This window comes from Heterocephalus glaber, unplaced genomic scaffold, assembly GCF_053883595.1.
Source record: "Heterocephalus glaber isolate CG9 unplaced genomic scaffold, H.glaber_assembly_v1.0 deba00001532, whole genome shotgun sequence".
Lineage (NCBI taxonomy): Eukaryota > Metazoa > Chordata > Mammalia > Rodentia > Bathyergidae > Heterocephalus > Heterocephalus glaber.
In genome coordinates, this window is record NW_028258330.1 from 12,889,444 (window position 1) to 12,916,801 (window position 27,358).

Sequence of the window (27,358 nt, forward strand, 5' to 3'; positions counted from 1 at the left end):
AGTTCATATCTCACTGAGTCTTTATGTGAATTCAATAAATTAATATGTGGCATGTGTTAGAATGGAGGCTGGCTTATCGTTACATGACATTAAGTGTTTACAAAATGAATACTCATAAAATGCATGCATAGCAGGACCTCTAGGCAAACTAAAAATATCATCATTACCATATACTATCAGAAGCTTCTAGACCACTACCATTCAAACCTTAATGGCACATGAACCCCCTGAATATGAATCATCTTGTTAAAATTCAGATTCGGATGCAGTAGAACTGGGGAGGAGCCTGAGGTTCTGCCTTTCTTGCAAGTGCTTGGATGCAGGCTGCTGGGCAAAGGCATCACTGAGGAGCAAGATTCTAGACCACAAAATACACCACAAAATCTTCTCCCTAAATGTGTTAAAAATGGACTCTTGTCTATAGTAGCCTGTATCTTGATGATCTCTTTGCCCTTTTCTAGATATTTCAGCCATTCCCTGTGAGACTAAATTATGAAAAGCAGATGGCTTATTCAAACATATGGATATGACAGTGCAAGTTCTGGTGAGGACAGAAGCATCTCAGAGAACATTTTCTCCTTGAGAATCCAAGAAAGGTTGTGTCTGTGGTCTGTGTTCCTTTCTACTGGGGACAGTGGATGGAGGAAAGGTTAGTGATTTGGGCTTGGTCAGTCCAGTTCTCACCTGTTTATACATTTTTGCATTCTGTTATACCCATTTATTTTACATGGGGCCTTGCAAGTATAATTTTACATAGATTCATTTTGGTGTGCAATGTTTCAGCACTAGAATGATTCACAGAACTAATCTGAAGGAGTAAGAGTGTTTGAAGTTACTCCAATCTGGGAGAACACTTGCAGAGAGGACTGAGATGGGAGTCAGGAAAGCTGGGTTGTACCCTTAGCTCAGCCACCAGCTATAGATCTCCTGATCTATTTCCTTTTATTGCAAATGAGGGCAGAGATGCCAAGTGAGATAGTATGGATAGTAGGTTGGCTCATTTACTTACTTATCCACTCATTCTTCCATTAATGTATTATTTCATTCATTAATAATTTTATTTACTCATTCATTCACTTATCCAATACATGTTTATCAGTCCTCTACTCTGTCCTAGGTAGTAAGGAGAAGGGGCAGACAACTGCATGTCATTTCATTATGCTTCTCACTGTGAGAGACAGTTTGGTCATTGGGCAGATCTGGGATCTGGGGGTCAGAAGTTCCAAATTCTAGACCTATCTTTGTGGTCCTTCTCCTCTAACATCACCTGTTCTATATCTCAACTTGCCTAGTGGTCAAATAGGGAGAGTTAGAGCTCCCTCACATCCCACAGTCATTATGAGGATGATTGAACTGCAGAAAGTACAGCTCTCTAAGAGTTAGTTCAACTCTATAGGAGGCTGTGCTGGATTCAGGAAGGAACATGAGATGCAAGATTTAATTTGAGTGGAATTTCAGCTCCTTTAGAATGGGTTGCTTTTGTTTCCTTAGATCCTTTTGCCTGTTGTGGAACTCTAAAGAAAAAAGAATTGTAGGAATTGCTGGTGGAAGGGAAGTCAAATGTTGTGTGTCATAATTCATGTTCAGAGATCAGGGGGACCTGGATTTTAACTTTATCTCTGCCCTTTATAGCTATGTGTCTTAAGCAAGTTACTTATCCACTGTGTACCTCAAAATAAAAATGAGGATAAAATCAGAAGTAAAGTGTGGCTAAAATATTAGATTGTATATTTGCTGATCATGGTGATGATAATGGCTTCAAGCCTAGTACCTGGCACACAGGAGGCTCCCAATAAATGTTAGACCTTACAATGGTTCACTATTTTGCTAACAGTCTCTATCAAAATAACTAAATTGCTTTTTGGGAGAACTAGCAGCTCAGAGGATGGATGGGGATGGAGACAATATTTCAGGGAAGGCAGAATATTGGTTTCCCTTGTTCTTTAAATAGTATTATGTTTTAGTAGCTAGCAATGAGTGGAGGTAGTTCTATTTTTACTGCAGCTCAGTTCTGCATTTCTGTTTGAGAGCACTAGGAAAATAGCCTACCTAAAAGGCTAGAGCTAGAGATAGGAGAGATTTTTTTATTTTTTGCTTCTTTCTGTTTTCAAATTTACTTCTTTATCTTTATTTTTGTAGATGAATTAAGGCAATGTTTATAAAGAACTTTCAAATGTTTCTTTGGTTATTTTCAGGTGCTTTCCCCAAAGTCCAATTCATTTGTCCTATAGTTAGGAGACTCCTGGCACTTGCTGGAGTTCAAAAAACAAAACAAAATAACAACAACAAAAAATCCATATCACTTCCTACCTGATTTTAAAAAAGTTTTAACAAAACCCTGACATAACACAAACATAGCTTTAGAATGCTTATCTCTTCCCATAGCCAAAGTGTTTTGAAAGATAAGCTGGCATTAAAAGAAAAGATGCTAAAACATTCATGAAATGTTAGTGGTTCAGTAATCACTCCATGAAAGTGGAGTGATGCTTGTGAATGACTTGGCCTAGAGCAGTGTGGCTTTTCCTGGGCTTAGTTTTCATAGCCCAAAGCATTAATGTGTAGATTTCATTTCCTGCATTTAAAATTAGCAGAGTTAACTTTTTTTTTTGCGGAGAATCAAATACTCTCTTTTTGAGAATACATCCATGATTCTCCTACTAGAATTGTTTTGTCTATGAGCCCAAGGAGGTATGTTCTTGAATTTACAGTTATTTACATATCTGTTGCCCTGTAAGATATTATTTTATGTCTTCCTTCCTATCCCCAGAGTTAGGTATTCCATAAATACTTGTTGAAATACATCAACTGAAAGAAAGCTCCTAACTCCATGCTAGTGACCAAGTGCTGCATGATTTCTAACCTTTTAAATCTGTATGTGCTGTTCAGCTTTTCTGAAGTTTCCTCACCAACCTCTGGATACCTTTACACCATCCTTGAAATGCTGATAGTAAAAACTTTCTATTAAAAAGCAAGTTTTCACCCCTGCCAAGCTGTTATACTTTAGTCTGTTAGGGAGGGAAGGAAGTTGTATATTCTACTGAAAATTGGATGGCCTTAGGGAGACTTTCAGTAATATTCCCTGTCTCTGAGGCTGAATTTCAATAAAGATTCAGTTGAATCCAAATTATAGAGTACTGATGAACTTTGGGATCATGGGCAAGATCGTGATATTTCAAAGCTCAGATTTTCCAAATGATTTCTGCCCTTGATGAATATTTAATGTTGATTCTCTTTAAAGAGAATTTCCTTTTTTTTTTTTTTAATAGAAAAGCAGAATATTATCTGAATAGCCAATGACCTAGACACAAAGGGTGTTTGGCCATAAATATAAAATAACCCAGGAGGAAGTAAGAGCAAATCAATCTACTCTAGGAATGCCTTGCTTACAATTTCCTAAGGATGAAAGTCTAATCCCCTCCTCTCATTTATTAGAGGCAGGAGATTGCTTCCATCAGTTTCACTCCTTGTTCTAAGTTGCAACTTCATGCTTGATTGAGAAACACTGTGGGGGAAACAAAAACGTAATTTGAGAATCCTGCTTCAATCAATAGACCTTTGGGGATTTTTTTTTTCTTCGAATAAATTAGATCAGACACTAATTTTTCAAGACTGGCCAATACTGCTGGCAGTTCAAGAAGACATGAAAAAGAAATGTTCATATCCCCAAGACTGATGGGTGAGGGGTCAGTTCAAGGAAGTGCATTCTGTGTTCTGCCTTTGCCTCACTGCTTCCCATAGTCAGTGGTGGTAAACAGAGGCACATGTGCTGCAGTGGGCTGTTTGTATCATTGAACGCCCTAAGAGGCTCCCATCACAGGTAGGTAGCATTTCAATAGTATGCAGCAGGCAAACTGGGGACAATTCTGTCATTTTAGAAACGTCCAACACCCTTGTATACGTGAAACCAAAAATGAAAAGTGACAATGAAGGCTCTGATTGAGGGTCATAAACTGTACTGTGATAATAACGTAAGAGTATGTAATAAAATAATTGTGTCATTTAGTTCCGGGTTCCATTGAGGTTAGCATCAGAGCCCACATGGGCATGTTCCTAATGGTTGTTCCCCTCCTTTATTTATGATAAATTGGGGGAGAAGTGTAGACAAAGGACCTTGCCAGCACTCCTAGGTTTAGAATATCTACCTTCTTGCTCCTTACATATTTCTGCAGAAACTGTTCCCAGGGCAGAGTAAAGAAAACAATTCTCTTCATTCAGAGATGCCAGGCTGTGTTCTTACTGCTGAGAGCTGCCTTACTGTGGGGCCAGCTTGTGCTATAGTGCAGGCTTAAATTGGCATTTTTGAAATAACAGATTTTTCCTTTCTTTTTTTAAAGGGAACTTATCATTGCCACGTTCTCCCCATCTCTCCTGTGACAATTTGCATTTAGCCATATTTCATTCCTAGGTGAGAAGTTAGAGTTGCAAAAATAAGGGAAGACATCAGCTCCTGTCCTGTGAGAGGTGGCTGCCTTTCTTTCGGCCTTTGTGAAATTTATCTTTGTTTTCCTTTTCAGGTTATTGCATAAGCAATTTACAGTAGCATAAGGTGTGTATGTCAGCTCATTTAATCATTCTGTTAGAGAAAATTCAAGATCTCTAAAAACGATAATCAAACATGAATTTAGAAGTTGATAAGCAGAAGCATTCAAAGCATAGCTAAAACACCATCTCACTGAATAAAACTTATTAGGCTTGTTTTATTAGGTTAAGATAAATATAGTCCAACCCATTCTTTTTCCACTTCATCTCTCCCAATAGGCAGGTTCAATTAATCCATTTATTCTTCCTGGTTGACTGCTGCTCTACCAAATTGGAATGAGTGAGGTTTACTGCAAATGCCCTTTGGATTCCATTACTGCTATCTGCCTTATTTTACCCATTTAAAAATAGTTTGGCATTCATTAATCATATTTCGCAAATGGATGTGCAATCAGAGTCAGAAATATCAAACAGCCTTTATATTTATATTATTGGACTTGATTTTTTAAAAGATCTTTCCTATTTTTTCCATAAAATTTAGTGTTTCTTGCCACTAAATATAATAATTCTTGAAGTTGAAACAGAATTTTGAGATTAGATACTATTTATAGGCATCAAATCATTATAATTGAAGTTTTTATGTAGATAACTCCTTCATATATTAAAAAGTGCTCTGGGTTGATTAAAGGGATCTATCTAATCTTTTGTGATTTCTTGGAAACAATGGCTTGGAATTAGTATGTTTCTCTGTATCCCAGACTATAAAGGTTGCCTGGGCTGGGAGGGAGGGTGGATTTACCTTGATGGCTACCTGGCAACTTAAATACATCGTCTCTTTCACTGTGTGGAGTGGGACAGGCTATATTAACACTGGAAGCAACAGGATCATGGGGAGGCAGTAGGGGCCAGGGAAAGAGCATTCAGCACAAAGGATGAGATTTTTTATTTTAAAATAAAGTCACTCCTTACCTCTTCTACCAGTTGCAGCATACGACGGGTGCTTTCCAGCGACTAAGATGAAAAAAAATAAATGTTATAAGTGCAAGAATGAGAGATCTTGGAAAGGTAGAAATATTTTCTTCATTTGAGAAACACAAAGGGTCCCTATGACATATTATTTTTAAGTTTACAAGTGAAACACAAAATGTCTTTTCCATTTTTCAATCTCATTCCTATTGGGCTTTCTACATGATCAGATTTCCTAAAGCAATTATATGAAAGCTTATCTTCATAAAATCAAAACCATATGAAGTTGATCTTGATATTAAAGATAAAATAATCTGGAAAAGATAATTTTGCATGCTCAAGATGCATGCAAAATTATCTCAAATACTCAGAAGACTAATTTGGCCTCCCTGGGCTAGGAATATTGAATTTTAAACACAAACATCATTTCTCATGAATTGAGATTAATATAGCATCAAGTTTCTTATAAAGCTCCTAGAAACACAATTGGAAGTTGTTATCAATACAAATTAAGCTGTCGCCTTAAGGTGAAGAAAATTAAGCATGTTTGAAATAACTAGCCTATAGGAGACAGCTATAATAATTATCTTCATTCTTAGTTAAGAAAAAATGTGTAGGAAAGTCTGAGCTCAGTGCTGATCCCTCAGGCAGAGTTGTCACTTTTTTCTCAGGTCCTTTAACACTACTAGAATCCAACAACCAGTGTGATTTCTCAAAGCTGCGCTTTTAAGTGGCAAACTTGTTTTGGCCAAGAATCTGTAAAAACCTGAAGGATATCAACTTTCCTGGGAGAGACTTAGTAGGTTGCTTTTTTGTTTAAAATGGCTATAAGCAGTGGTATTCTGGTAAATGCTTAACCAGCTGTTTGGATCTATAGACACATAGTCAGGTTTATTATTTCACTGATGTAAAAGATGAATAGCACATTTACAAATTATAAAGCATACAACACTCTATTGTAAATTCCATATAGGTGGTTGCTTCTTGCAGATAGCTTTTTACAACTTTTGCTGAACTCTGTGTCCATAGCTAACTAGTACTGTGACATTGAGTGTTGACTGGGTAGTTTCATTTATGTTCCTAAGAGGAAAATGAAACAATGAAGATACACTTAGGAACTTGACTCATTTGTCAATAAGGAAAGTAATGGCTTTGCTGAGGAGAACAATAGTTTCCAAATAATGAAAGATTTCCTCAATGTTTTGCATTATTCATAGTATAATGGCTGCAGACAAGCAGACTTTCAAGTTTAATCTGCATTATGAATATTTTCTTTACTCTCTTAACTCTAGGTAATCAACAAAACAATAAATCAAGCTCTGATTTGTAGTGTTTTCAGATTCCATAGTAGAAATACCCTGTCTGATCTCTAACTACAGTATAATGTCACTGACCACGAAGCTGGGAAGATCAGCAGTAACACTCTTGTCCTATGATGTTCCCGACCCAGATAGGATGGATCAAACAACTCAAGAGCACAGAGAGTGCTTGAATCGAACCAGCTCCAGCACACCCCTGCTTGGAAGTCACCCAGCCCCTGCTTTTTTTAGTGGATCTTCATCTCAGGATTTCTAGAAATCAGGAGTTAGGGCCAAGACATTAATTTGTACCCAGGTTTTATAATAAACCTATTCCAGTCTGTAGACACCTAAGTGTATAGGAAATCAAAGTCATCACTTTGTTTTACTTGCAACATTAGAAAAAGACTTTTCCCAGAACCTGAATGAGGCAAACCCCTTAGCTCCCCATCTTTTGCCTGCCTCCTGTTCTCCACCGCTCACCTCATCAGCCAGCTGATCAGCCCTCCTCTGCATCTCCTCGAGCTCATTGCGCATGTCCGCGTCTTCAGCCATGGTAGTGGTGGGGGGTGGCTGGGCGCCTGGCCAGAGGGTCAGTGATGGCTTTGGCCACGGAACCTGGGAAAAAGCAAATTAAAAAATGTGGGAGTTCATATGAGTGTGTGTAGACATAGGCAAAGACCAGAAAATCTAAATGACCGGAACTCAGTCCCCATGGTTTATTGGACTTCTGAAGTAGAAGTCACACTCATATAGGAGTCAACAGTATTATGCCATTTATCAAAAAGGAGCTATGAATGCATGCCTGCCAACTTTCCTATGGGGAGGATAGATTCCTGCCCACATATGAAGGGTCTTAAAAACACAAACCACCCAAGGGTTTGGAATGATGGGATGGACAGATGTATTTCTATACTTTTAATATCACGGTTATTTTTATTTTAAAAACAGCTTTATTGAGGTATAATTGACATACAATCATCCCCATAAATTTGAAGTGACACTTTGAAAAGTTTTAGTATATGTATACACCCACAAAACCATGACAACAATCAAGAAAATGAACAAATCTGTCACTCCCAAAAGCTTCTGTACATTGTTTGTAATCCTAACCACCCACTGTTACCAACCCCACCCCACTCCACCCTTATGCCCACAAAACTGCTCATCTATTTCCTCACCATAATTTTCATTTCCTAGAATTTTATATAAAGGAAATCACATTTAGCTACTATTTTTTGCCTTGTATTTATCACTTAGTATAATTATTTCATCCATATAGCATATATTAATAGCTCATTCCTTTTTGTTGTTGAGTAGTATTCCATCATATTTAGAGGCATTTGAAAGCTATAGGCCAACATATTTTTTTGTCTCTAATTGTTATCAAAGGTTGTCAAGAGGATGGGTGTGTGAATGAGCCACTATCATTCCAAAGGGGAAAGGGCCCTGGGCCTTAAACATGACCAGCCTATTTCTTGGCTATTCTCTTGAAATCCCACATGATACAAATCATAGGTGGTAGGACTAAGATCCCTGTAGAGCAAACTTCCCTCCTTTCCTCCTTTCTTCCTTCCATCCTTCCTTCCTGTCAAATATTTATTGAGTACCTGTACTATGCCAGGACAGATCTGGGTACTAGGGATATAATTTTGAGCAAGAGAGGAAAAGTCACTCCATTCAGTCTAATCAGGAAGGTAGGAGTAAAAAAAGAAAGTCAGATTATTCAGTATGATAGCAATGGCACTAGAGGTCTTGCCTGGTTCCGTGGGTGTACCTAGAGGCATGCCAGACCTGCCTCCTCACGTTGCTAGACATGGCCATCAGAAGGATGGGAGTTAGAGGTCTAAGGTGACATTTGAGATGATACTATATGCATTTCATATAATGAAAACCTGTCTGATAGCACAACTGTAGGAAGCATGGGCTCTTGTTCTGTAGCTGAGTTAATCAGTTGTGCACTGGCATTTGTTCTCCCTTTTTCTTGGCAGAGTATGATCTCTGGGAAATGTGTGTCTACAGTAACTGCATCTCCAGGTCCCTCACTGGAGGGAGGCAGTGCCATGTGGCTAGAGACGGTCCATGAATTTTAGTGGAAATAATGTGCATCCCTGTTATACTAGGCAATTCAGAATTTTGTATTTTATTCCCTTTCTCCTTTGAAATTCAGAAGCTCATATTTTATTCCCTCCCTTTCTCTTTTTGCCAGCAAAAACGGAGCCCTGGGATGATCATGCCATGAGACAGCAGGAAATTGGGGCCTCCAAATCTCTGCAGGAAGGAAAGGACTGCAGACCAAAAACAGCTAAATTCTTATGTCAGGGAGCAATACAATCTATTGAGCTAAGCTACCAAACATGTGAGCATTTTATTTGGTTTTGTTATAGCAGCTGGTGTTACACTTAACAATAAAGTCTTGATGAAGCTTGAATAGAAGCATTATCTATGAACATGATTTCCTAACCGAAAAACATATTTATGTTTGTCCTTCTGAGAGAGGCTTGGAGAATAGTTAGATTTAGGGCTTTGGAACAATACCACGTTATTATTTGTATCAGAATCACCAAATAAGAGGAACATGCTCATTGGGAGGCAAAGAGGCTGGTTCTTGAGGGGCATCTAGGGGAGGGAGCTGGGTGAACCCTTCTCCTAAATCCACTCTGCTGTAACTTTCTCAGCTGCAAAGACTGAATGCCTTTGGGATTTTAATTTAGCACAGCATTAGAATCTTATTTATCACTCTTGTGAAGCAACTCTTACTATTTAGGATTTTTAGGAAGAATCTTAAAATGCAACTTCTTTGGAGATAATAGATTTCACAACTCTTTTCTATTGCATGATTCTTGGACAGGGTGTCAAAAGCAAAATCATTGTGAAAGAAGAGAAGTTTCAGGGCTGCATTTTACTACTAGCATTAAAAAAGGCAGGGAGAGTAAGCTTATGTTAGGTTGGTTTTTATGGGGAGTCTGTTAAAAAAAAATCAACAGAGCATTATACCATGAGGCCGCTAATTTTCAAATGCCTATCCTGGCTATGAGAATATATGCTTATCGTATGATATAAGCAGAAATGCTGTAAATGCTTTGTATGTTACTTAAGTACAATTCTCCCTTTAGAAATTAATCATTTGGGAAACAGAAACTGGAAGGAATTTAAGCCAAGTCTCTCCTGAACTTCAAAAGGAACAAAAACAAAATTCCAGTTCTCTCCTGAGTGATAGATCTATCCTCCAAAATAAAACGGTGGACTGTTGGGAATGTTGGGTAGATTATGGGCCACAGTTTAGTACAGTGGAAATGGCTTCGATATCTGAAAGACCAAGTTGGGTTGTTGGTTGTGGCACTCAAAAGCTGGGTGGCTTTGGGCCAGTTCACTATCTTCTCCAATTCTCGCCTTTCTCAACAGGGCGAAATATACCAATCTCATAGATTTGCTGAGGGGAATAAATTATAGAAAGTTCTAATAAACTCTGTAAAGATATGGGGGTTCGGTATTTGGAATGCCCGGTTCATTCAGATAGTCCTATACTGGGCCAGGGATTTAGCTCAGTGGTTTTGCCACCTGCTGTGCAAGCACAAGGACCCGAGGTCAGTCCCCGGTATCAAAAAAAAAAAAAAAAAAACAAAAAAAACCAAACCAGATAGCCCTATACTCTTTCCTAAGAATGGAACAAGCCAGTTTCTGTTCATTAGCTTTCCTTTACTAATGGCTGTGCATGGGGCATGCTGCTGTGGTGCCCAGCATCCATGGAAGCTGAAACCAAGGAAACTGTCAAAGTCTTGAGTCTCTAGCCACCAAGCAGCACCTCTCATGGGATTACCATGGGAGACAAACAAGAGCACCTTCTGGTCTTGTTCTCCATCTTCCTGAATTGCTACTCAGTTCCTTGGGGGAAGGTCTTCTTTCAGCCTAAGCAAGTCTTTCCCTTTAATACCCCAATTTATTAAAAAGTAGGGATCTGTGTTCATTCTGACCTATAGCACTTTCCACTCTATTTTTTAATGGATGTATATTCTCTCTCTCTCTCTCTCTCTCTCTCTCCCCCCTACACACACATATACACTCCAGCCTCACATTTCCTGTCAATCTCCCCTCAGAGTTGCTATTCCCAGCATGACAGCAACAGCTGTAGGGCCCCCTGGCTCCAAGCTGATGACAGCCTGTCTAGGTCTGGTGGATAGACAGGTGGCATGCTGGCAGAAAACCCTGTGATAGATCCCAGAGTGTTCCTCTCTTTCATGGCCCCCAGGAGCTCCTACCACCTTCATGACACTCTATAATGCAAGGTTATGTTTGTGATTTGGAAGGAGGGCTGACGAATCTTACAGATTTCAGTGACACAGCATTTCAAATCTGAAAAGCAACATCCATCCTCCTGATGAGAAAGGCTGGAGAGTGGGTGCTGAGCCCAACTCAAGGTCATCTGCTGGGGTGTTTATCACTAGTATTGGATAAGTTGTCCCCACAGATCCCAAACACATGCATGCTAACATTCTAAGAGACAGGCATAATGATGGTGATTAGCCCATCATGTCAGTAGCTGAAAGGGTGTGAACAGCGGATCGGCATTTATTATCCAGGTGGTGTGGAGCCCTTCAGTCCTATTAGCACACTAAACCTCCTTCCTGTGCACTGCCTGGGGTGGAGATGTGGCCCAGCAAGCAAAGCCTGCTTAGTAAGTGAGAATGGGAAAGTCAGCCACTCAAAACAACTCCCTAGGGCTCTGATGTAAGGCAATTTCCCAGTCCATTAAAGACTGAATGATATCTTATTAATTATCTCAAACCACCAGCATTAGCAGGTTTTCAGTTCATGTTAACTGATTAGTTGAATGAATGAATGAACCCCTATATTCTGACAGTAGTTCCTTTCATGTTCCCAAATCAGCACTTTACAAGTTGCATTTAAGACAGTTTAGGACAACTCCAACGGGAGTCAGAATCATCACAAAACTTAACCCAGGTTGCTGAATCCAAAACTCAGAGATTCTGGGATTCTGTGTTTCTGACAAGCCCTCACATGACTTTGACAGTGTTGGACCATAGAACACAGTTCAAGGAACTGTGACCTGTAGAACATGCTCCCTGGAATGTTAATAAATGTCATGAGGTGGGGTGGGGAAAGTGGGGAACTAGTCTGCTCGATAAACCAGGGACTTAGGGGTTGATTAGGGCTCATGAGTGAAATCCCACTTACTGCCTGTTTTTGCATTGAACTTGAGCTAAATAAGGGCTGTTTTTACATTTTTCAAGTGCTTAAAAACATTACTAGATGAAAAACTTTGTGATGTATAAAAATCATATGATATTCAAATTTTAGGGTCTGGATCTAAAGTGTTATCGGAGCATATGCTTGACCTCTGGTTTACTGTTGTCAATGGCTCCTTTAATGCTGCAATGGTAGTGATGATATCACCCACAAACCTGAAAATATTTATTACTTGGATCTATATGAAAACATTTGTGGATCCCTGGCTTAAAAGAAGCTAACCAGAACTCTTTAATCATTTCTTGTCAGTGTTTAATATCATCAGAGAACTATGCATTTCCTTTAAACAGACATAGTGTAGCACGTTTGTTTGTTTGTCTATAAAATCTCCTTTCCATGGAGCTTCTGCTGGTGTTTTTTGGAACATATTTTAAAACAAGAAATAAAGCATGGAATAAAAGTATAAAATATGAAAATAAATTTTCCTTTGTCTAGTCCTGTAGGATTTTAGGATTGCAAATCAGATCTAATCTATACACTTAGCTTTGAGGCATGGGGTGGCTTCACAGTCTGATTCTTTATTTCCATGGCTAGTTTCAGACAAAGGTTCTGGAATGTAGGAGCAGTACTGGGTTGTTTATGTTAGAGACAGAGACTTCTGAGTATCTGTCACTGTCAAGGTACGTGGACCAAGTGGGCAAGCTGCAGCCATTTTTTTGGTGTCTAGGGTAATTGTGTAGCTTTTCATTCACTACTGCTACACTTAAGTCTACTTGAGGCCCTCTTTAGCCTCTTATTAGCTATAGTTTGGGTCTAGAATGTCTGTCTCCCAAAGGCCAGTTTGGTGCTCCTGGGAAGGTGGTAGAACCTGGGACTTAGTTGATGGAAGTTAGGTAACTGGGAGTATGCCCTTAATGGGTTACTGGGACTTGGCCTCTTCCTGTCTGTTTCTCTTTCACTTCCCAGCCACCATCAAGTGAGCAGCTCCTTCTACCATGTGCTCCAGACATGACGACTGCCTTGCCACAGCTCCAAAGCCATGAGGCCAATTGGTTATGGACTGAAACCTCCCAAACTGTGAGCCCAAATAAACCTTTCCTTCTTATAAGTCAATTATTTCAGGTTCCTTGTCACAATGATGGAAAGCTGACTGACACAGGGAACAAATGGACGCTGAAGCAAACCCCCTTTTTATCCTATTAAGTACTTAGGTGGATTAGGGTAGAACTACTTTCTTACTGCAAAGTCCAGCCTCAAATATGAGGCTGGTCCTAGGAGGAAGAAGTGGGTGAAGTGGTGGAATGATTTTGATTTACAAGATAAACAAAGACTTGGCTATTAGTTCAACCACTGTAGGAGAAGAATGTCTTAGGAAGATGTAAGGAGAGCACACCCTGAGCTAATAATCAGTTTCTTTCCATGTTTCCTCTTTTAATTAATAAAAATCAACAAATCCATATAAATCAACACCTTTTGCTTGAGTATCACAGAGAACTGATAATGCATTTTGATGTTTGCCCATGCAGAGGTGCACTTTCAAAGTCAACAAAAACTTATGAATACAAAAGCCCAAAGAAGGACAAAGGGACTTTATAAACCAAGGCAGACAACTTCTGATATATTAATAAAAATCATGGTAATTTACATCTTTCGAGGCTCACTTTTTGCTGGACATTGTTTTATGTGCTTTTCATCCATATAACACACAATCTTACTCAAAACACAATGACACATGATGCACAGACTATTAATATCTCTACTGTGTAGATTAAGAAACCAAGTCTTACAAGTAACTATTAACACTCAGCTAAATTTCAGATCAGGAGATGGGTCATTTTTAAAGAAAAGTATTTTCAAAGCATATTTATTCTCAACGCAAGTTGCATGGGATATTTCATCTTTTAATTAAAAACTGGAGGGTATTTTACTTTTAGTTTCATTCATATATTGGAAAATAATACAAGGTGGTTCGACAGGTACCTGTATGTCTACATACCTAGATTTTGATATTATTTATTATCTCTTTGTTTTTAATCTCCTCCTCTTTCCCTTCTTTATCTTTGTTTTTATGTTATTGCTTTTCCCCCCAAGATACTTTACTGTGTTGATCTTTGTATATTTTTTGAATTGACAAATGATATGTTTATTCTACATTTTTCTTGTTTTCGGTATAGTATACTTATTGCTATAAACTGTCCTCTAGGTATTACTGTGGATGTTTCCTAGAGGTTTTACATTTTTATAATTTCTAATTTTATTTTCACTAATGAGTCAAGGGGACCCATACAATTTTTTGCTTTTTGGAATGTGTTGAGATTTCCTTTGTGCCCTCACACATGGCCAATTTCTGAGAGTGTATAGTTTGTATAGGAAAAGAATATCTGTTCTGTTTTTCTTTTAACTCTATCTAGCTACTTACCTACAACAAGTTAAGGAGAAAAAGAAGGTTTATATTATTCAACCTCCTACAATACTTACTCAACTCTATGGATTTCTGAAAGGAATATATTCAGATCTCCTACAGTTACTGTAGCTTTAATAATTTCTTCTATTTCAGCCCATTTTTGCTTTTTTATGTTTTTAGCTATGCTGTCATATGTTTATAGGTTCACAATTGCTACCTTTCCATAATGGATTCTAGCTTTTATTAATATTAAAATTAATATTGCTAGTGGTATACACCCCATTTCACTTTATGTTGTACAGTTTTGATCACATTCAGGGGTCTAGAATATGCATTGGCCTAACCTTTCCCCTTACATCTTCATGAAACGAACTGAAACAACAACAACAGCATTAACCCAGAGATGGTGGCACACATCCATAATCCCAATACTGGGGAGCAGAGGAAAGAAGATTGCTGCAAGTTTGAGGCCAGCCTGGGCTGTATAGCTAGATCTTGTCTCAAAAACAAAATAAAACAATACAAATCAAAATGAAGCAAAACCACCCCAAACCAACAACACCAAGCAGGTATTGACATCTAGGTTGCATGTAGCACTTCTTTGGCTCATGACAGCTCTAACAGCCCCTATTCCCTCTGGGGATGTGTCCTTATCCTCTCCTAGAGGCCAGTCTTTGGGTTTCTTTGGGGGTAGGAGCTAGTGATCTCTTTCATGGATTCTATCGGTCTGTGAGTATGGTCAAGGATGGACCTCATGCTATTATTTCCACTGGATAAAATTTTTCTTTGCAGTTAATGCCACTCTAAGCCCAAAACACACATTCTAAGGGAAGCTGAGCACAGTGATTGCTACTGAGACAAATTCCAAGGGTTCCTCAGGGAATCCGGAGCAGGCCAGTGAGGTTGCTGAAGAGGGGCTTCCTGTGCTTCCTCAATTTATAAGAATCTGCTCCATGTCTGGAGCCACCTTTCTCAATTAAGCAAGATCATCTGCATTTATTCCAACATTCTATGCCATATAAATCATACTTGTCAAAATATTACTCATAATAATAGTTACTTATCAAGAACTTGTTATCAGATAGGCATCAAACTAAGAACTATATAAAACCTGGGAGTTTATACAGGAATCCCAATCTTTTGCTATTCCAGATGTGATCTTCAGATCCAAATCAGCCTTGTCAGGAGCCATTTTATATAATTTTGAGGCAAAATCATTTCACAATTAAATTATGATTAGGCCTAGTCTTCTTGAGTACAGGCAGGCTATGACATGCTGAAACAAAACTCCATTTTTGCCTCTAGTCACAGCTGAGATCTCAATGGTCCTGTGATGCTGTGACACTCAAGGGCAAGATTACATCAGCTGAATACATTCCGGTTCTTTGAGAACTGGGGAGTAAGAGAAAGGTTTCACCTAGGGAGGGACAAATTCCTTATCAGTTTACCTCATCCCACCTACCGTTGTAAGAATGTCTTTGTTCATCTTACAGTCCTAATCAACATAAGATCCTCATTGGCATTAGATCATCATGGTCCTAGGATTACCACCACCCTCTGAGTCATCTGTTATTCCCTATGAACCTAATAAATAGTGGCAAGCTTGGGGTGCCTTCTTTGCTGCCCAGAGCAACACTGGTCAGGCCCAGAACCCAGCTTCTTCTATAAGTCTTGTTTCCTGTTTTAATTCTTTAATTCGTCTGTGCTCTCATGGCTCATAGGAGACCAGGACCCACTGCAGGGGTTCTGGTAATATCCCCTTTCCCCGTTCCCTACACAGCCTCACCTGGGAGCTTGCTCGAGCTGCAGCTCCCAGATCTGCTGAATCAAAGAACCTTGAGAAGTACTGCAGCAAGCATGAGAAAGATGAGATGTAAAGTCACTTAATAATAACTAAAATCACAGAGCTGGGAAGCAGAGGAGGCTGAACTTCCTGCCTTGGGGAGACTCTGTACTGGTGCTTTCACCCTCACGCCCATGCATCTTAATTCAGTTTAATTTAATTTTAGTTTATTTTTAATTAATGCATGACAATTGCCTACTTTTATGGGGTATAGTGTCATAATTCAATACATGTACACAATATGTAATGAGCAAATAATGGCATTATTATTTTAATTTCTCCAGGTTACATGTCCTACAGACTTCAAGGATCATTTGGTTCCCAAGTTAAGTGAAAGCTTCATGGGGCCATGGATTTCAAGTGTCTGTCAACAGTGCCATTCCCTCTTAGGGTGCACAAACTGGCTAATTTACACGGTGATAAAGTCATTCATTCGGAAAACTATAATGATCATCAGAAAAAAACCAAGCAAACCATACATTCTATCTTCCCCAGATCACATTCTAGGAAAGTTAAAACAGAAGCTTAATGTAGAGGGAAAAACTCTGGATTTTGAATGTTGGATGGTTCTGATAAATTCTTCTTATTTCTTGAAAAATGATAATTAAAGTTCATGTCTTAATGAGTAAAGAGCACTTTTGACCAATAACATGTAGCAACATCCTGTTTATACATTTCTCATTAAAAAAATGGCCATTATAAAAACCTGTGGTTTTCACAATTTTAAGTCTTTATATGTGTGGATTAAATTTGGCTTCTTATTATTCTATTTTGAACATTCTTGTGCAAGAAATTTGACCTCCTTCTCTTTTGTAGTAGGCACTCCTGGTTGTAATCAATTTCTTGGTTAAGACAAAAGATGATATTTAAAATATGATAAATCCATGGCTCATGAGTGAATTAATTTACCATACTGCATCCATTTTAGGCCCATAATCTGGTTAAGGAATAAGTCACAACTGCTCACAACAGGTCTTTTAATAGCATGGTCTGTGGTCTCCTTTCTTTAAAATCTTTTTAAATTCCTTCTTAAAAATGCAGATTTCAAGTTATAGCACTCATGGAAAGAGATCTGTGGATGTGGGGCTAGAATTTGCATTCTTGATAATAACCACTGGTTCTTCTTCTGTCCCACTCCCAGAATGGGAGGGGGTCTGTGTGTTGCATCACTTAGAGTTGAAGGTCTTTGCAAGTATCCAGTGGGACTTTTGGTAACCCTAGTATACAAACATCAAGAAACACAAGAGTATCCTCTAAAAAGAAGCCATGTTCTCCCCACCTGAGTTACACCATAAGTACATTTCATACAGAATTTGGCTGAAGACCATCTCAAGTGACAGATACTTCAACCAGCTTACAAAAATATCACCCTGCCCCCTAGAATTTGTGAGGGCAGGGACTGAGCATTATCAGAAGCCCAACTTCTTTCAAGGTTGACTTATTTATTTTCACACTATCCCACACCACACTACTCCCAAGTAATACCCTGTCTGTATGTCTGGATCTAATACATAAAGTCCTGATCTGGTTTCTTCTGAGAAAGGAAGTCTGACTTCTCTAATGAATCCTTCCCTTTGCTGGCCTCTTCCGGGATTAATGACAGCAGAGCTGACAGTTTGCTTTGGCTTGGGTTTTATTCTTTAGGGTGATGGGTCTAGGGTGGCCTGGCATTTAAATACAGCCAGCATTGGTATTTCTTAATTACAAGAGGGCAGCCAGCCACAACCAACACTGATTATGCCTAAATCTCTCTTTTTCAAAAATGCCAATGTTTCTTTTGTCTGTTTTGCAAATGTGCCTAAATGGGTATTTAACACTGTGGTTTGTATTATGCAACAGTTCCCGATTGTTTACTTGGGAGCTGAATCATGGTGGACTCACTGACCAGGAGCAAGAGCGGGATGAAACAGAACCTTGTCTCATTTATCCTGATTGCAGTCAACGCAGACCCCAAGTGGTTCATCCATTTAACAGTATTTGTTGAGTGCTATCATTTAGTGGAGCTGCAGGCAGCACACAGCTGGAGTGCAATGACCACTTGTATGGGATGGTTCTTGGAGCTCAAGCCAGAAGCCTTGTGTGTCAGCTCTCTCTTCCACCTTTCTTAGGAGCGAACCAATGAGAACATTTGCGTTCTGAAGTGCATGGCTTAGTTTTCAGGAGATGGGTGACATCCTGTTGGACTAAATTTCAGCGGCAATAAAAACAGTAACTAAAATGATTCCACTCCCAGGAGTGTGGACAGACATAATCCAAATTTCTTATGAAAACCAAATGACTTCTGTGGGTGTCTGACTAAATCAAGTTGGAGGAAGCTCTGTATCTCCAGGCTCACTAGTAGATTTGCCTTCAGAAGTTGTCGGTGGGGCTGTGCTCTGCCCTTACTGTTCTGTGTGGCCATCCCCCCTCTTTGTAAAGACCACTCTAATGCTGATGATTATGTTCCCTCCAGCGAAAGGCCATAGCTAGTATCTGACTGTCATGGGAGTGCAAAGGCTCTCTTTTGCCTCAGGGTGAGACAGAACCCAAGGGATAAAGTATACTCTGAAGATCCCCTCCATACCGAGGCTGCAACCCTCTGTGCAATGGCTCCTTTGTGACTTCCACCCATCTTCTTTGTCCTTCTCTCACTCTCCTTCTGGGTTCTCCCGAGTGCACTTCCTTAATAAATCACTTGCCCCTTAATCTTTGTCTGAAAGACCTGCTTTTAAGAAATTCATTCTAAGAAAACTTCCATTTGTTTGTGAGCTATATGTTATCACGGATAAGTGATGAGGTGCCAGGTACTTGAAGGAAACAACAAATCATTGCATAAGAAAAAGAAGGGAAAACAGAACAAAAATTTCTTGTGTGGCCAGGCATATCGAAAAATACAGTAAATCTTGGCTGGACTTACTTGGATTTGAAGGCCCCACATCCAAAATATCTTAGAATGGCTAGAACTTAAGGCTAATCAGAGCATCACTCCTCATAGGAAGAATGGAGGCACAGAGAGGTGGAATAATTAGAAGGCTACAGAGACATTTGAACCCAAATCTTTAATGCTCAGTCTGGGCCTCATCTTAAAAGAATAAACATTAGAAAACTGGGAAGGAAGAGACATGTCTGTGCCCATTGAGGATGCTTTCAGAACATGCAAAAATAATACCGTAAAGTCTAATATGGCCTTTGCTTTTTCTTACTGTTATTTTGAGGCAGTCACTATTTTTATATGTCATCCCTCCAACTAGCAAAACAAAACTAATTTCTTCTGCTTGAGATCTTTTCTGCTGAGGACTGATATTAATGTAGGGTGCTTTCTCTCCTGAATTAAAAGACAACATAAGAGCTACATGGGATTTATGAAATTCACTGGTGTTTGTGTTGCTTAACTAATTGAGATTTAGAGTTTTCTGTTTTTCTGTTTTTCTTTTTTACTTACTTTTGTTTACAATAAACAGAGTGGCAGATGAATGATGCTAATCAACATGCCTCTGTTTTCCTAGAAAAGTACTTCAAGACATTGATGGCCAGGCCTCCATACCAAAACTCGTATCTTCTTCAAAATTTAGACATAAATGTACACAATGTTATCAATGTTATCAAAATTGTTTTTAATGGACTCACTTTTCAACTTTAGTCTCTGTTATGGCTTGTTTTCAGATGTGCCCCCAAAGCCTCATGCAGTCTTTTTCAAAGGTGGCCGGATCTAGAGAGGTACAATGCTGGGATTAAGGGTGTGTGATTACTAAATCAGTTCACTGACTGCTTTGCACCTCCCTAATTCCGGTAGTCTAGAGAGAGTATAAAAGTGCAGCAAAAAGCTGCTAAGGCCCCTTGTTGCCTTTGCTACCTTGTGCTTACCATGTTGTCTCTCCTCTGTGATTCCTGTTTGCCATCCACTTTGCCTTGGAGCCAGCTGATTATGGACTGAAACCTCTACAAACTGTGAGCTAAATAAACCTTTCCTCCCTTTAACTTTGGGTCTCAAGTTTGTTGTCTCAGTAATGAGAGAAAAGTAACTAAGACAGTCTCATTCTAAGCAATAATATTTATAAAGCCAGAAGATTTAAATACTCCTTATGTTTTCTTAATATAGATTAAAACAGACAAAAAACAAAAGTATTTAAAAAACAAATTCACCTACCATCCTACGAGACTCATTTGGCAAAGCATCAAAGGTGCATGTGTTATATTTGGGAATTTATGGCTACACATGTGGAATACAGTCATGCCCCTCACATTCTTGCCTACATTTCCATGTGTCCTCTCCTTATAGAGAATACAGAGACATACAAGGGGGCTTGACAAAGAGGATATCTGAGTTTGAGCAAAATCTAGAGCATTATGCCCTGGAGCATAGAAGTGGAGCTCTGTGTGTGTGTGTTTGTGTGTGTGTGTGTGTGTGTGTGTGTGTGTGTGTGTAACTTCATCCTGGGATCAGGGAGCCTACAGAATAAGTGATTTCCATCAAATGTTATACTTATTAATTTGTGATAATTTAAAGCTGGGGGGATAACAAGGTGGTCTTAGGTTTGAAATCACATTATAATAACGATTGATGGTGTGAGGGAGAAGAGGAGGCAGAGCATGACTTAGTAATTATCACAAGGAATAGGTATTAGACTTGTTCTATGTGGACCATTAAATTATTTGTAATTTAACTTAAAGGTATTTGACACATGTATGTGTTAGTTATAATCTGTACCCTAGAGGTGTTTGGTAAACACTGAAGGTAACCTAATCAGGAATACTTAATTCCAGGATGGGCAACTAGCATTTTAAAGATTCTTTTCAGAAGCCCACACTCCTGAAACAGCTACTATAACTCTCTTTACGACCTACCCAAAGGTTTGCTAATTAACATAATGGATGTTAGAATGGCTTTTTTTTTTCTTTATTTGGGTGGAGTACTCAAAATATGTGAATTAGCTAAAAATACTTATAGTTTACACTAATGCCCTACATAATATAAACAGTGTGTGTGTGTGTGTGTGTGTGTGTGCATGTGCTAGTATAATGAATATAATATCCTCTATTAACTTGAGGCTTAAATGTACTCCTTTATTCTGTTATGGTTAGGGGATCCTCTTGATTCATGGTTTTCACCTGTAGAATTTAAGACTGAGATTGCTGAGACAGGAAGTGATTCTGGAGTAGCACTAATAATTTGCATTTCTATGATTCTCAGGTAATGTTGCTGCTGTAGGTTCAGAAATCATACTTTGAACATCATTCCACTTATCTGATCTGACTACAAGATCACCTGAATCCTGCCACTGGAATTCTGTTGTACCTTCCTTGTAAGCTTTTTATGCAAGGTGCTTATTGGAATGCCCCAAAGCGCCAAAAGCTTGGATCAGGAATATCCTCTAAAGACACATGTGTTACAGCACTGGTCCCCAGATGGACCCTACTGAGAGGTAATGGAAACTAAGAGATGGGGAGGTCTTTAGGTCATTGAAGGCAAGGCCTTGAAAAGGACTGTAGGAGCCCAGCCTCATTATTCCTTTTTCCCTTTCTGGTCATGAGATAAGTGGTTTTGCTCTTTCTGCCAAGTGATCCTGTCAGGGTGTGCTGCCTTGGGGTCAATTGATCATGAACTGAAATCTCTAAAATTGTGAGCCAAAACAAACTTTTAGAGCTGATTATCTCAGGTATTTGTTAGTAACACAGCATGACTTGATTTGTAAAACAGATTTTCAACTAAGATTGTGTCTGTTTTCTAATATTGGAATGAAGGGAAGACTCCATCCTGAGACTTATTTTCTTGTAATACCTAGCTCCAAAGTCATGAGGCAGGAGACCTATAAACTTCACCTACTTTAACTACATCTACTAAAATAAATATTGAGAAATACCAAACAGATCAAAGAGAATAGACTCCAAGGAATGAAACCATCAGTATTGGGAGGCAATTAGAGAAAAACAGAGTTTGGCCTGATAAAGAGTTTTCTAAGAGCTCTGCCTAAATTCCAGGTTGGAGGACTTGAGAAAAGTGAGCCCCCTATTCCTGGAAACATTCAAGGAAAGTTTGGATGAACAGGTGGTGGAGTTGGGGGGACAAAATTTACTCATGGGATGATCAGAGGATATGTAACTTCCATTCCAAACCTGGATCTCTGGCTCTATGAAAGAAGCCAAGGTGGATACACAATGATGTCACAAACTCAGGTCCCCTCCAAAGAGCAAGTTTTTTATAACAGTGGAAATTGGGATTTGCTCATTTGCTGGTGGAAAATGCTTAAATATGGTTCCTTAGTATCCATTTCTTCCACAAGTATTTTCTAATCTGTCATAGAGATTAGAAGTTTGATGGACCTAATTTTTTTTACTTTCTCATTCTTTTTGAAAAAGGTTACCATACCAGAAGAAACACCATCTGCTCCTCCATATTTAAGGATTCTCTGTGGTTGAAAACAAGGAAGACATTTCCCAAGCTGGCAAACTGCCAGGAGGGTGCTGCCAGATTTAACTTTACTTGCAAATTCTGCTTTCATGGAAGATAAGGAGAAAAGACTGCCAGCCTAGTTATTATTTCTCAGGTTAATCTGGTAATCTCATATCAAACAACATGGGCCTTCACTCTGGACTTTATAATTTCACCTTTGAGGGAGATTTTTTCCTTTGCCTTCATCCTCAATGAAACCAGGACCTGCGCACAAACACGATCTTGCTCCACACAAACTCACTACTTGCCAGCCTACCAAAAAGCCAAGCTGAGAGACTCACTGGAAAATTATTTTCTCTAGGAATGAATTCACTGCAGAGTTACTTTAAAAAGCAAAGCTCCTAGCTTACATTCTAGCATTTTTCAGATCATTAAGTACTTGACACAGAGAGACTGGAAACATAAAAAAAAGTCCCCGCCAAAGTGTCAGGAGTCCCAGTTGATAGCAGAAGAGCTCCAAATGATGATAAAGTGTCTCTGAAGTGATTGTGTAAGTCAATGGGGACAGAAGACTGATTTATAAAATTAGATTTACCCAAATCTCCTTTTGCTTAAGCTAAGTAACTGGTGTGACTGCAGTGTGTAAATTTGACATCTCCAGCTACTCAATTTGTCATTCGCTATCATTAATGTGGAGTGGGTTTAAAAAGCACTTTGCATTAGGCCTTGTGGGTAAAGGGCCTGGACATTTTTATAAACCATACAGAGAGCATTTCCTTCAATGGGAGAAAGCTTTCTGTGGCCAAATGGTAAGACGTTTTCACCAGATAGGATGAGTTTTTTTGTGTTCACTGGGATCACTGAACTTTGTATAGATTTTGATAGTTTCAAGGCCACAATTTCAAAAGTTAAATACTTGGCACTCATAAAAATATAGAATGAATATGTATCAAAGATTTAGTTAACTCACTAGTAGGGGAACCAATAAGATAGTAAACTAGTTCAAAGAACATATATATTATACTGTACATATAAATATATTTTACTATATGTATGTATGTATGTATTTAGACCATAATTCCTAACAGATTAAAAAAATCTGGTTAATGTCATATAAGGAAATCAGATTATAACCTTTGTAGTTAACTTTTTTTTTTTTACCAAATCGAAGCATATAGATTTTATCACACAAAAATTTCTAAGATAACACACATAACTTCACAGAGTAGAATCTGATCAAAAGTTAATAGTAAGTCAAAAAATAGGTAGGTAATTCTTTTTTCTTTCTTTTTTTTTTTTTGTACCAGGGATCGAACTCAGGACCTTGTCCTTGCGAGGCAGGCATGGCAGGTGCAGCATTGAGCTAAATCCCCAGCCCAGTAGATAATTCTTTTTTTTGTTTTTATTAAGCTTATTGGTACATTTTAGGTATACAATACGGTTACATTCATCATTGGGATCCTATACCTTTACATGATGCATCTTGGCTCTTATTTTTTCCCCATTCCCTGCCCTCCCTTCACCCCTTCCACCCTTCCCTATTTACCAAGACTTTGTTTCCATTTCTTTCTTTTTCTCATATTATTTCTTTCCCTTCTTTCCTTTCCCCTACCCCTCCCACTTCTCCTACGCCTTTAGAGCTTTTCTTTCTATTTCACATTATTAATTATACATTTTGATCCTTATTTACACTTTTAGTTTTTCACACCTTAAATGAGTCCCTTAGACAATGTTCCAGGATGTCAAGCGAAAAGATGTGCATCTGTCATTCCACTTTATTACCAAGTTCCTGGTAACTTTTCTTTTTTAAAAAAATTTATTTATTTATTTAAAAAATTTTTTTTCTGGGTGACTTTTCTTACCACAAATAAGTGAGTTTTTCCTAGAGCACAATGCTGTGAAATTGTGTAGCAGCCCAGGTGAACTTCTCTTGCTCTGGAAGGAAAATGGATCATCATACTTTGTCCTGACATGCTTAGTGAAGAAGAGTTTTTTTTTTTTTTTTTTTTTTTTTAATCTTATGTCTACAGTTCTCAAGCCTGAAGGGGGCAAATTGAAAATCTGAGAGTTAAAAAAATTTTCCAGTGCCTAGGAAAATTGGACCAATTCAACTGGCCACACCAATTCATTCAGAACCTCTGAGACTGGATCCCAAGAAGTAACATATTTTAAAACTGTCCATGTGATTTTAAGGTGCAGCCAAGATTGAAAACCACTGAACTACTGAGAATTGACATCCGTATATGTGCACTTCTACATAAATTGATTTTAAAATTAGGATCCAACTGATACATAGTATCCTGTTTTTTTCTTTAATTATTAATCTTATGAAAATTTTCATTAATCATTAAACATTGCTCAAATGCCATTTTTAAAGATTGCATTGTGTCCCATCATATAAATTTATGATTTACTTGGAGAATCCTCCATTACTGAATGTGCAGTGCTTTTTGTCTCTCAGACCGACTATCTATCTCTCTTTTTTGTTTTGAGGCACTAGAAATTAAACCCAGGGCCTTTGCCCTGAGCTACATCCCCACCCTCACCCCCCTTTTCCACATCTTCTGTCTTACTGGTGCATATTAATTCTAGAGATTAGTGGGCTTTATTTTGGCAGACTTGTATATGTGCACAGCATACTTTAATTTTTTTTATCTCACTTCATGTCCCTTCCCTTGCCTCCCTCTTACTTCCACATTTTTCAATGCACATATTATGATCATTTTTAAAATTTTGAGACAAGGTCTTGCTAAGTTGCTAAATTGCCCAAACTGGCCTGGAACTTGTGATCCTCCTTCAGCATCCTAGAATGCTGGAATTACAGGCGTGTACCACCATGTCTCTCCTTTGCTCTCTCTTTCTTTTTCTTTTTGCCATTACTTTATCTACATCTTGCATTATTTCCTTCTAAAATATTCCTGAGGGTGGATTTACAGGCCAAGGACAACGAGTATTTTAGACTTCTGAGGCATATTACCAAAACTGCTTTCTACCTTATCAGTGTATGCTTTCTAAAATATGATTTCCTAATATTTTATTTTAAAAATATTTCCATATTTCAAAAAGAGTTAAAATACATTTTTTAGTTTTCTTAGTGGTCATTTTAAATTTAATTTAATCCTGATAAATTATTGGTGCACGTGGTAAGAATTAAAACTCTGATTTGATATTTTTTCAGTTGCTTTTCAACATCACTTATTCAATAATACTTTATTAGTTTATGACTCTCAAAGGTTTAAAATAAAGCATGAAAGTTAACTATCTGTACTTTGCATGAATTAACGGCTTCAACAACACATATGAAGATGATTTAAACTACTAGCAATTTAGAGTGTATTCTATCTACATTTTGACCTCTATTATTTCTTAGTGTTACCACATTCTGACTTTAACTCTGACTCATTTATAGAACACTGAGGTGTTGAAAAACAGCCCATTGTTCATCCTCTCTAAGATGCCTTTAATCTATCTGCAAGCAGCTTGCAGCTTTGCCAATAACAGTTCTACCTAAATCCATCTGGTCATTTTTAAATATTCCTTCTCTGTAATAGTGTTTATATCCTTATATTATCTATGAAGAAGTGTCCCATATAATGTCTCAGTTTTATTACCAATTCTGAATTCAGTCAGATCTATTTTTATATATTTTTGTTTTATATTTATTTATTTTAAAAATCATGATAGTCTCATTGTTCTCTGCTTAGTAGACAGTGCTATTTAAAAGCCAATAAATGGAATGCATTGATCTCCTGAGAGACAGCACCAGGGCAAGTGAGAGCCAGACAGGCACTGGTGACTGCCTCACTGTGTAAAAACAAGTAAACCTGGGTCAAGGAGATCCTAAGAAGCCAGGAGGAAATGTCATCATGCACATTGTTTGTGCAAACTTGCCGGTAGGAGCACAAGAAGAAGAGCCCAGATGCTTTCATCACCTTTTCAGAGTTTTCTATGAAGTACTCAGAGAGGTAGAAGGTTATGAGAGCTAAGGAGAAAGGGAAATTTTAAGACATGGCAAAAATGAACAATGTCTGTTAGGACAAAGGAGAAATCCCGGCTTATCCATTGGTGAGGTTGCCAAGAAACTGGGCGAGATGTGAAGGACACTTCTGCAGAGCATAAGCAGTTTAATGAACAGAAGGCTGCCAAGCTCAAGGAAAAATACAAAAAGGATATTGCGGCCTGCTGAGCTAAAGGAAAGACTGATGCAGCAAAAAAGGGAGTGATCATGGCTGAAAAAAGGAAGAAAAAGAAAGAAGAGGAGGAAAACAAAGAGAAGGAAGAGGAAGATGGTAAGTTGGTTCTAGTACAGTTTTTTCCTTCTCTATAAAGCATGCAACCCCTGTATACAACTTACTCTTAAAACAAACTTGAAATGTGAAAAAGAAAAAAATTCAGCAAATGAAGCCCAGAGTTATCAAAGTCAGGTCAAACAAAAGAAAAGGAGACTAGTAATTCTAATCTTGTTCAAGAAAACAAAAAAAAGGGCTGGGGATTTAGCTCAGTGGTTCTGCCGCTTGCCTCAAAAGCAGGACACAAATCTTCTTTCTAACCTGTATGATTCCTGCATTAAAAGACAGGAAAGACAGAGTCGGCTACTAATTTTGGAAAATAAGTTATATTTTCTTAACATTGCTTTTTATTAGCTTTGTTGAGTCTGAGAAACCTTCATTGTACTTCTCCTGTTGCCAGGTATTATCCAAACCACTGGGGATTAAAAGTTCTACTGGCAGTGAGTTTCCTTCCCACAACCTTGAATAGGCAGAAGACATAAGACAACATGTGTGTCCAGA

At 38.4% G+C, this 27,358-nt stretch overlaps 1 protein-coding gene and 1 long non-coding RNA gene across 8 annotated transcripts in view; one reads left to right on the forward strand and one right to left on the reverse strand.

Moving 5' to 3' along the window:
- The window catches only part of LOC110348333 (uncharacterized), a 35,884-nt gene extending 8,886 nt beyond the window's left edge, over positions 1 to 26,998 (forward strand). For 3 of the 4 annotated variants that reach the window (XR_015442078.1, XR_015442076.1, XR_015442079.1), the window contains 3 exons: positions 462 to 649; positions 8,953 to 21,600; positions 22,535 to 26,998. This is a non-coding gene — a long non-coding RNA (uncharacterized LOC110348333). The remainder of the gene's footprint in view (positions 1 to 461; positions 650 to 8,952; positions 21,601 to 22,534) is intronic. The other variant, XR_015442077.1, reaches the window with a different exon arrangement.
- Snap25 (synaptosome associated protein 25) overlaps positions 1 to 27,358 on the reverse strand; it is an 85,112-nt gene that overhangs the window by 21,561 nt on the left and 36,193 nt on the right. For 3 of the 4 annotated variants that reach the window (XM_004840817.4, XM_004840818.4, XM_087189080.1), the window contains 2 exons: positions 7,227 to 7,361; positions 5,449 to 5,490 (listed from right to left, as the gene is read on the reverse strand). In XM_004840817.4, the coding sequence (XP_004840874.1) occupies positions 5,449 to 5,490; positions 7,227 to 7,298 (114 nt within the window). In that variant the 5' untranslated portion in view covers positions 7,299 to 7,361. Of the gene's footprint in view, positions 1 to 5,448; positions 5,491 to 7,226; positions 7,362 to 19,804; positions 19,882 to 27,358 lie in introns of those variants that run through there. The other variant, XM_087189081.1, reaches the window with a different exon arrangement.